Source organism: Eleginops maclovinus, chromosome 9 (assembly GCF_036324505.1).
Source record: "Eleginops maclovinus isolate JMC-PN-2008 ecotype Puerto Natales chromosome 9, JC_Emac_rtc_rv5, whole genome shotgun sequence".
In the NCBI taxonomy this organism is placed as follows: domain Eukaryota; kingdom Metazoa; phylum Chordata; class Actinopteri; order Perciformes; family Eleginopidae; genus Eleginops; species Eleginops maclovinus.
The window spans coordinates 996,901-1,007,746 of NC_086357.1; the positions used below are offsets into that span (position 1 = coordinate 996,901).

Sequence of the window (10,846 nt, forward strand, 5' to 3'; positions counted from 1 at the left end):
ATGTGATGATGGTGTAACACTGGCACTCCTGAGGAAGCTGAAGTCATTGAGGGGAGATTAGAACTCGTCATCTGAAGCAAGTCTTTACAATAAAGTCGACATTTCCCCTCACTCTCACCCCTCAGACTGTCAGTGACTCTCTCGGGGTGAGCATAGCGGGGGGGAAGGGCAGCCCACTGGGTGACGTACCGATCTTCATTGCCATGATTCAGGCCAACGGTGTTGCTGCCAAAACGCACCAACTAAAGGTACACGAAGAGACCTTTGGCTGTGTGTTAGTATTTGTTATTTTTGTATCAATGACACACAATAATACCCCATATAAAATAAGAAAGCCCATATGTATGTGTGTTCAGGTGGGGGACAGAATCGTCAGTATTAACAGTCAGTCTGTGGACGGTCTGTCGCACAGCGAGGCGGTCACCATGCTGAAGAACAGCTACGGAAACATCAGCCTGAAGGTAACACTGCCGGTGTTACACCAACTTCCCATTGGGTGATGAGTTCATGATCTCAAACATCTTCAATACAGCATGATGTTTACTTCATAAATGATGGTCTAATGAAGAACAGACACTATGAAACATAGTAAAGCTGTGAAGGATGCTAAAACCTTTAGACACTGTAGATGAAATCAGTTTAAACAACTGACACACCATTTTTCTTACTGTGTGTGTGTGTGTGTGTGTGTGTGTGTGTGTGTGTGTGTGTGTGTGTGTGTGTGTGTGTGTGTGTGTGTGTGTGTGTGTGTGTGTGTGTGTGTTTGCGCTTGTCTCTCAGGTGGTAGCAGACACTAACATCAGCGCCATCGCCACTCAGGTGGAAAGTTTGACCAGCGGCTCCACTCTGTCGGGCAACGCTGAAACACACACAGCGGAGCCCGAGTGAGTACACACACACACACACACACACACACACACACACACACACACACACACACACACACTCACTCACTCACTCACTCACTCACTCACTCACTCACTCACTCACTCACTCACTCACTCACTCACTCACTCACTCACTCACTCACTCACTCACTCACTCACTCACTCACACACACACACACACACACACACACACACACACACACACACACACACACACACACACACACACACACACACACACACACACACACACACACACTCACACACACACTCACACACCACACACAATACTGTATTGCCCTACTCTGTCTGACCCCCTCCTCTTCTTCAGGACCCCCGCGGCCCCGCAGCATCAGTCTGGCGAAAGGATCTGAGGGACTTGGCTTCAGCATCGTTGGAGGATTCGGCAGTCCACATGGAGACCTGCCCATCTACGTCAAGACTGTCTTCAGCAAGGTCAGAGCCAGGCTAACTGTGTCCATATGCTGTCAGTCTTCATGCTAAGCTAGGATAACAGGTCTGGACTTGAGCAAAAGCATTAGGTTCCATTTAATCCATCACCTATAAGATTAGAGTTCAAACAGATTCATCTCTGTAACTTCTGTCTGCATATATGGCGCAAACTGTGGGTTTTAGTTATTTATATAAATAGGGAAATGTCTGATATGCTAAGCTAACTGATCTTCCAAATTGTCACCCGCTCTCATGTGACCTCTTTCTCTCTTCTGATATTAGCATGCTAACTTTACCATTGTCACTTTGCTGCTCTTCCACCTGCAGTAAGTAGATACACATTTTAGTGTAAATGTATCCCCATGTAACAGCTACTGTCAAAGCTTCAACATCTTTTACTTGGCAATAAAAATAAACTTGACAAACAGACATCTTAAAATGAGAAACTTGAACTTGAGAGCCACTAGCGAGGTTGTGGAATAGTTTTATTATTGTTATTATTAATAGCCACTGTTTGGAAATGAAATGTAAAAGATTTCAGATTACTATAAGCCCTTTAAATAGTTATATATATAAGTAGGCAACTATTTTGCGAACTCCATTAAAATAATGCAACTTATTACATCTTTTTTTTTTTCCTGCCCATTCACACACTTTGCCACCCACTTGGGTTGCGTTGTCCGCAAGCCCCAGGCATGACAGATGAGCACCAATCGAATGAAGTATGTAATGAGTATCTCCCCAACACTGTTAATGCAGCATGGTGGTATGTTGATGTATGTTTCAGGGCGCGGCGGCTGTGGACGGGCGTTTGAAGCGAGGAGACCAGATCCTGTCTGTGAACGGAGAGAGTCTGCAGGGAGCAACCCACGAGCAAGCCGTCGGCATCCTGAAGAAGCAGAGAGGAACCGTCACACTGGACATCCTGTCATAACACACACACACACACACACACACACACACACACACACACACACACACACACCTCCTGTGGGTGAAATCAGTACATGCTGATGTCTGTGTGTCTGACTTTAATACCTTAAACAGAGTTTCTTAACCTTGGGGTCAGGGGCCATAGGCTGGGTCACATGAAACCTAGATGAAGTCCTTGAGAAACGTGACGCCAAAATATCTTTAACTTGACAACTGTAGCACATCTTAGCATCAATGTTTGAACTACATCTTATGGCAATCCATAAAATAGTTTAAATATTTTATTCCAAACCACAACCTCATGGCGACACTAAAGTATGGGTCACACGCATTTCAAAATGTCAAATCCATCCAACGGTCTCAAATAAGTTTTTTTAGCTAGTGCTAACCACAAAAATAGAAATACTTGTATATGGCATCCCCAGACCGAAAGGTTAAGAAGTTCTGTTACTAAACACACTACCAACTCACAATAACATCTAAGAACAAAACACTATCAATGTGGAGTCATGATGGAGAGACATTTAAATCCAGCCTGTGCTAGTTAATGCATTCCTTAACATAGACCACTTTATAATCCAGAGGAACAAAAGGGAAGGGAAAATATGTTTTCTCTGACACTGCTGCTCACGTTAGAGTAGCATGTCCTCTGTGGTCCAAGAATGGTGAAGTGTTAGCCTCAGAGTAAGAGCTACTTTAGATGAGGGTAGCGTGCAGACTGTAACACTGCTGATTGTTCACTAACACTAACCAACATCTATAACAGAAACAGATGTTATAGATGCTACACATCAAAATGGAAGTAACACTGCATTTTTTTTAAATGGTGATGGGAATGTGGGACTTTAATTTCAAATATCTCCTACATCTTGAGCACAAATATAATCATTAATTGCAATTTAATTGAAAAATGTTATCAACAGTCCCAGACTTCTATATAAAAATTGAAAAATTCTAAAAATCGGTATCAGACTACACACATATTTTTTTCTGTGGATTATTTCCATGGTTTATTGTTGTTAGTTTAGTTTAACATTTTCAAAGAAATCTTAAGAAAATTAACAAAAAACAAACCGAAAATTAAAAACATTGAGTCGTAATGGAGACACAGTTTTATGTGGTAGATCTTCCTATTCATACAAAACACATACTGAAGTTTTTCCTCAATGTTTTGTTAAATCACAGAGTTAAGTTAAACTTTCGATGTAATTATTGGGTTCTCATAAAAAGTGCCATATTTTGATAAACATTTAATTTCTCATACAAACTCATTTTTCTCCCAGTGATAAATCCAAACTGACACATAAAAGAAAACATTATGTAAGTTTTAAATACTTATGTGTCTCAAAGGAGATGATTCTCAGGACTTGGTGGGCTTGGAGATCCCCTGTGGCCCCGGCAACAGATACAGTGTCTTCCACATGATCGCTATCATGGACAGAAAAAATATAATAAAAATTATCCGTGGAGATTGAAAATATTAAAAGGCTTTCTAGAAAAAGGTGTCAATAAAAGCAACAGACTGACAATTAAACAAAAAGGGATTTTCAGTTTGCCGTTTCGATATCAGTTTCATCTCTGGTTAGCCTAGCTTAGCACAAAGACTGAAAATAAAATAAAGGGAAACTATTAGCCTAGCTTATTTGACAGAAGAAACACCTCAGCAACACCAAAGCAGATTATATTTAGAAACATATCTCTATTTAGTGAACACTCATGTTTGCACACACCTTGAATTCAAACGTTTTTATTGATGAACAGCTGCAACCCTATTCTTAGCTAGCATAGTACTTTAGCTTTAACGGCAAGCTGGTTGAAAAGACAGCATTTCAATTGGCTACAAATCTGCCAAAATGTTCCCTGTCTTCATTTAAACTATAATATTTACATATAACCGGTGTTACTTATAAATGTTGAAAGCTAACCTCAATAGATTTGAGAAGGTATGCTTCCATAAAAAGTGTATGGACGTAGCCGTAGAACAAGAGGACTGTCGAACATGTCAGACTGTTGCTTTTAACTTTAAATTCTACAACTGGAAGGTAGTTGTTGCCTCATAACTTCGACTTCTAGTTTTGATCACATTTTCACATTTAGTCTGGTACCGCAGTACTCTGGTCAGATATCTAGATGTGTAATTGAAGTATTTAGCAGCAGCTGTAGGCGTCAGAATGGAGGACAGAGGTCTCTGTGGGGTCCTGTGATAAACATATCAATCAAGTGCAAAATACGAAATGCTCAGCCTTTTTGTTGTCATAATTACTGTCTTAATGATTGCTACTTTTATTAGTAGGTGTGAAAGTAGATGAACTGTAATTTATTTTTTGATCTTGCTGGAAATTAACAATGTATTTTTTTGTTATTATTATGAGCACCAATCAGTTTGTGCCAGTGTCTGAATAATTGTGTGAACAGTCCGAAACCTCGATTGAAACCCTGCAGCTTTGGTTTGCCTTCACATCGGTCTCTTTCAGAGTCGCTGCCAAAAACCAGCTGAGGTTGCACTTTATTTTACGTGATTTCTTGATCATTTCCTCAGTTTTCATGTCATGTCATTCGGTATTATTTGCAGAGAAAAAAGAGATCTTGTAGTCAGAGCACAATAAACAAATAATGAATAGACACACTCTTTGAAGTAAGTTCCTTTGAAAAGTACAACTGCTCAATGAAATTATGAGGACATAGGAATGCAAGGGGAAGGAATTATTTAGTGTGCCTCTGGTTTGTAATGAACCCATCATTGTTTGTATAAAAATGTTTTTTTCCCCTAAATTTGTTAACATTTAGTCAAATGTTCACTTTTAAAAGTAAGCAGAACTATTTATTAACTACTTCTATTTGCAGTTTAACTATATATGTTGACATGACTGTCACTGACAAAAAAAGAGCTTAAAACATGATGATTCTCAGGCAAGTTCAGCAGCATCTTTCTTCCATGTCTAAGTGGATGTTTATTCTGGAGGGGCATCAGAAGTAACTATATACTCGGGGAGGTTAGTCACTGTATAACATAAATATGTGTTTTCTGTCAGTCTATTCACATTTCACTTGTTGTGAAGAAGAGAAAACATGTGAGGCAAATAAACCTCCTGTGTACTTTGCCTTCCAATTAACTCACTTATTTGTAAGGCTTTTGTTGTTTAATTAACTACAGTACAGATCATAATATCACTACCATTGTTACAATGTCCTCAACAATGAGTTACTTTACAGTGACAATGTAATGTTCTGCCTCTTCCTTTAATGTTAATCCTGTCTGAACAATCTTTATAAACGACCAGGAGAAATGACCCGACCGACACTCGGTGCTAACAAGTTGCAGTTAAGCGCAGTGGTGCAGGACAGTGTATTTGTTTTCTGTTGTTTCCATGCAGCGGGCCACAGTGCCAAAGTCCCTTTAAAAAATCTATAAGCAGCACACAACCATCAATGTCAGTCTTCTTCTTGTACTCTCTCATCTTTTGTAATACTGATGTTTTTGGTATTTGAGTCTCATATTTAGAACCTTTTAAGCCCTCCCAAAAAGACCTTCCAAACTAAAACTGACTTTTACTCACAGCAGATTTGATAGACTTTGTTGTGTTTTTAATTTTCAAATTACATCTGAAAAGTAAAAATAAACAGTTGTCTGCTCAAATTAAATTCACTTAAATATGGGAGAAAATGATGAATAGAAGAATAGAATCGGAGGAGGAGGAAACCCTCTTTATTAGTCACATACTGTACACGCACACAGCAGAGCACACACAGTGAAATTGGTCCTTTGCATTTAACCCATCCTAGTACTAGGAGCAGTGGGCAGCTATGGTGCAGCGCCCGGGGAGCAATGGGGAGGGGGGATTGGAGGTGTCTGGTGCCTTGCTCAAGGGTACCACAGCAGGGCCTAGGAGGTGAACTGGGACCTCTCCAAGTAGCAGTCCACTTTCCATATTTCAAGTCTGTTTGGGGACTTGAACCGGCGACTCTACGAATATTATATCAGTCAGGCTCCAATAATACTGTTTGTCCAGATATAATGTTTTGGAGGAATGTGCATGAATAGGAATAGTGGTAAAACAGAAATCAGTAAGAATATAAATTATAAAAAGGATTAAACAGCTCAAATCTCACGTTAACATTTTGAAGCAACATGCAGCTCAGGCTGTCTATCACCTAGAGAAAAACTCAAATTGCTCAGTTTGATGTTATTTCATTTATAATGATCCAAAGAGACTGTTGGCTCTGATGTCACTGAGAAATGTTGTGAATGATCTGTCTGTTCTAGTTATTGAGCATCCACCCTGTTTGTTTTGTGCTAAAATGATCTATGTTTTATTAAACCATAAAGAGAGCACAATACGCCTTGAAGGACTTTTCCTGAACTATAATCTGATTGGTGTGTTCAGGTGTGTGTTCCAGTTAAGGTGTGAGATCATTGTGTGATATTGTCAGGTTTCTGAAGGGGAGACGGATACGATGCCACTGATTCAGTCAGACACCAGGGTCAGTGCTGCTCACTGTGTAACCACTGTTTATTGAAACAATCCTGGCTGAGTGTTTAATTATTAGACACAGAAAGGAGGCGACACAGCAGTTTGTCAGAAAAAATAACTTATTAATCAGCGGAAAGATCATGGGATGGACAGCTGCTTGTCCTCATGTTCACTCTTTCGAATCACAAGAGGGGACTGAATGCATGCTGATACACTACCTGATTCTGAATAACTTATTAATGATACATATAGCATAATTTCAATATTAACACATATCAAACATCTTAGAAGACATTTGTTAACCAGGTACACATGGATGATATCTTAATTGATTCAATCAACTAAAAACGAACAACAGTTAAAGAAGTATTTTCCCTGTCCAGAGTTGGTAAGGACGGCATCCAATAGGACCAGGGCAGCAGGGTCACATGGCAGTAAGTTTGTCATCAGTGTTGTCCATCACCACGTTGTCGTAAGCATTCTTGTCTTCTTTGCTTCTAACAGACACACAAAAATCAAACGTGGTTTTCAGTGTTCATATCCTTTTCGGAAATAACATCACTAATACCACACTGTAGAAATATGTTAATATAAAAACACCTAAGTAAAAAGTGTCTAAGTATTCTTAGCAAAATGTTCATAAAGAATAAAGTAAGGGGGGCTTCTTCCTACCTGACCATGTTCAGGCTGGTCTCGTACGTGTTTTCCTCCGTCATCTCATAAACATTTTCTCTCACCGACTTCACAGTGGTCTTTTTCCTGCAAACAGATGCACTTTATTAGAATGCATTGTTTTAAAAGTAATAAGATGTATCAAAATTAAGATTTTATGAATACTGGGGTCCTAATCCCCTGAAACAAAAACAGAATAAGAAAAGCATATTTCTATGTATTGGTTTTTTTTAAGCATTTATTTTCTCAGTATATGGCTTTAAATCATGATTAATTTAAATATTAAATTAGTCTGATTATATTTTTTATCCATTTTTATCCGTACATTTCACTAAATAATTCAAATCCACCCAGAGTTCAGATAATCATAAATCAAAACCTGAAATGATCTGTGTACTTGGACACACAACTGAGAGTATCTGTAATGTTTGCTCAAGGTTGTTTATTAATTTTCCTAGTTTGATTAACTGAATGATTTATGTAAATTTAAGCTTAAGAATATAAAAATTGTAAAGTTAAGTAAAATTATCTCAAGTTCACACTTAAGTATTATTAATCTTTTTAGTTATATATATATATATCTTTCACAATTCATGTCACTATTGAAGCAGCAAATTAATATGATCAATCATTTAAATAGTTGACAAACTGCAAACTGTTTAATTGACGTTATAGTTTATTTCAACAATAGTCAAATATATTTCGTCAAAAGGAAAACTGTCCCAAGCACGCCCCTCCCACTAAAATTGATCTAACACCTCCACCGGTTGAGTTGAACATGATGAAGGTTTGTGAAAGCTCTCCTCTGACCTGCTGGGCTCCTCACACCAGGCCTTCTTCACCAGGAAGACGACGAAGGAAAGGAAGAGGAAGCCGCAGACGGCGATGATGCCGGTGAGCCACTGAGGCAGTGCACGCTCACCCTGAGCTGCACACAGACAACACAACATAACACTTTAACCATTGCCTTTCACAGTCCTGCACAACCACTGTAATAATAGTGAAATACCATTAGCACACATCTGAGTAGTGCAGTACTATAATCAGTGTTTGTCATGGTTATGGGGTTTGGTGAGTTTTATTTTGAAATGTATCTTCCTTCTTGTCTCTTGTCTGGTGTTACTTCTTGTGTTTGCCCTCCTGTGTGTGATTGTGTTATTGTGTTCACCTGTTGCCCCTGTGTTTCTCCTCCCCTCTCCAGCTGTGTCTTGTCTTGTGATTACCCTTGTATTTAGTCTCTGTGCCCCTCTTGTTCCTTGTCCGGTTGTTGTCAATGTTTCCTGTTGTTCCTGTAGATGTTTTGCCCTGTGTGTCGTGCCCCTGGTTGGTAGTTGGTTGTTTTTCCTTTTTGTGTATTTACGTGACCCAGCCTTTTGTTATCAGTTTTACTTTTAATAAAACTCGCTTTTTGTTTCACCCTCATACCTGCCTCCTCTGTTCACGCTGCGCTTGGGTCCTGACAGTGTTGGGTTTAATAAGAAATGACTGGTTCACTGGGCGTGTCTTCTCTATACGACCCCTATAAGGATATTAGCAGTAGATAAAAACTGCTTCCTTGTTCACTTATCTATATCAGCAAAACTTAAACTTAAACGTTGTTTAAACAACCTATAGAGCTGGAACATTGATCAAAAGCAATATGGTTATATTCTCATAGTCTGTTCATTGCTTTAGTATTTTCTCTGGAATACATGCCCAACATTGCTGTTTTTTTTAATCTCCTCAGAGTGTATTTCTCTCCTATTTAATATTCAGTGGTTAGGAATACTCAAGAGCAGTACTACTTCAAGGTATTTTCGGTTTTCTTCTACTTTCTACTAGATGTATTTCTTCGAAATCGAAAACCTATGATCAACACAATGAAGGCTTATCATTTTACTGTAGTTTAGGCTACACAGACGCAGTCACTATAAGCTCCACCTTATGAATTATTATAAACTGTGTATTAGTTATGATGGAAATACTTTTGTAATTTTACTCAAGTCACATTTTGTATTTCTACAAAATATATTGTAACTGAAGTCAAAGATTTGAGTACTTCTTCCACCACTTGTTGATAAACTAACACATTTTTCAATGTCAGTACACTCTGAAGTTTATAAATCAAATGAAATTGGAACAGCCCGTACCTTTCTGGGCGCTCACCGCTGCCACACTCAGCAACAGACAGGAAACCCCCGCACACACTTTCCCCATGGCTGGTCCCTCGGCTCTCACGGAAGAAAAACAGAGTTATAAAAGAAAAAACACAAGAGCTAAACCTGAAGCTTCAGACGGTGTAGCCTTCAAACCCGAGTGTGGAGCGAACAGCGTAGATAATTGTTCAGGTGTTCTGTTAATGTTTGAACTCTGATTTACAGGGACAGCCTTTATCTGCTCAGTGTTTATGGCTTCACCTTGTCTCTGTTTCCTCTCAGACCTTTAAGTCTACACACCAGTTTTCATCATTCAGATGTGTTGGCTTCATATTATATCCTATAGTTTTAATCGATGTGGTTATAGTTTGATCTACTGATTAAAAACTCTCTGAACAAGTTAAGAACCATTGATTTGCTAAATGTCAACACTTGCAGATTTTACCAGCTTTAGCTATCAAGCTATTACATGCTAAATAAAACCCTCTGTAAGTTGTAAGTCGGAGACAGGGCCTAAAATAAGCACTTGATGGCTGTTTATAAGAGGGTATGTTGTCAGAAGTGAGAAGTCAAAGGTTGGTTAACAGAATGTCATAGGTAGTCAGTGTATGATGGAGAAAGTAATTATGTTGTCTTATTAGAATAGTTTGTTATTAACCCTTCTATAATTATCTTGGTACACAAAAAAAGTATGCGCAAATGTTCTCCTATAATATAATAACATGTTAAAATGAGAAGTGATTTACAATAATTAAAACTTCATTTTATAAAATCAACATAAGGTAAGGTAAGGTTCCATTTTGGTTAAGCTGTAAACTGACATGCTCACATTAGCTCAAGTTTCAGCAGATGCACATATCATCTGAGGTTAGGATTAGTGCTTTGCAAAATGTAAAGGAACACTACTTATATATACGAAATATACTGTATAAGGAAAACATATTTCATGAATCAAATACTCTGATCATTTTGCAGCTTCACAGAAGACAGCAGCTGTATTCAGTGACAGTATTCTCACAGAGTCCTGCTGTATCTACTTCACTTAAAACTCTCATATTAAGGCTTAAATAGTTTGTATTGCTGTTGTTGATAGCACCCTTAGATGTTTACATGTTATGTTTTATAGCCATAATTTAGTAAGTATATTCCAGAAAACTTAACAATACGCTTTTTTACATGCCATGTTATAGTTAATGTGATGGAAACTTCTGGAGCAATGGAGACCAAACTCAGAGAGACACAGGAGAGCTGGAACTTTGATGGCAAACACTGATGGTTTATTTGAAGTTATGGC

General features: G+C 38.5%; 2 protein-coding genes across 3 annotated transcripts in view; one reads left to right on the forward strand and one right to left on the reverse strand.

The window, feature by feature from the left end:
• Nucleotides 1-6,611, forward strand: part of patj (PATJ crumbs cell polarity complex component) — a 144,877-nt gene extending 138,266 nt beyond the window's left edge. The window contains exons 45-49 of the mRNA XM_063891227.1: nt 126-248; nt 357-461; nt 781-886; nt 1,222-1,343; nt 2,128-6,611. Of these exons, the coding sequence (XP_063747297.1) occupies nt 126-248; nt 357-461; nt 781-886; nt 1,222-1,343; nt 2,128-2,274 (603 nt within the window). The 3' untranslated portion in view covers nt 2,275-6,611. The remainder of the gene's footprint in view (nt 1-125; nt 249-356; nt 462-780; nt 887-1,221; nt 1,344-2,127) is intronic.
• Nucleotides 6,612-6,756: 145 nt separating this feature from the next.
• On the reverse strand, nt 6,757-9,771 carry pdzk1ip1 (PDZK1 interacting protein 1). 2 transcript variants are annotated; one of them, XM_063891225.1, is made up of 4 exons: nt 9,547-9,771; nt 8,228-8,345; nt 7,418-7,504; nt 6,757-7,242 (listed from the first exon to the last, which is right to left on the reverse strand). In XM_063891225.1, the coding sequence occupies exons 1-4, from the start codon at nt 9,611-9,613 to the stop codon at nt 7,170-7,172; spliced, it is 345 nt and encodes a 114-aa protein (XP_063747295.1). In that variant the 5' UTR covers nt 9,614-9,771; the 3' UTR covers nt 6,757-7,169. The 2 variants fall into 2 exon arrangements, with proteins under 2 accessions (XP_063747295.1, XP_063747296.1); XM_063891226.1 differs by having other exon boundaries at nt 8,176-8,345.
• Between the last annotated feature and the right edge of the window lie 1,075 nt (nt 9,772-10,846).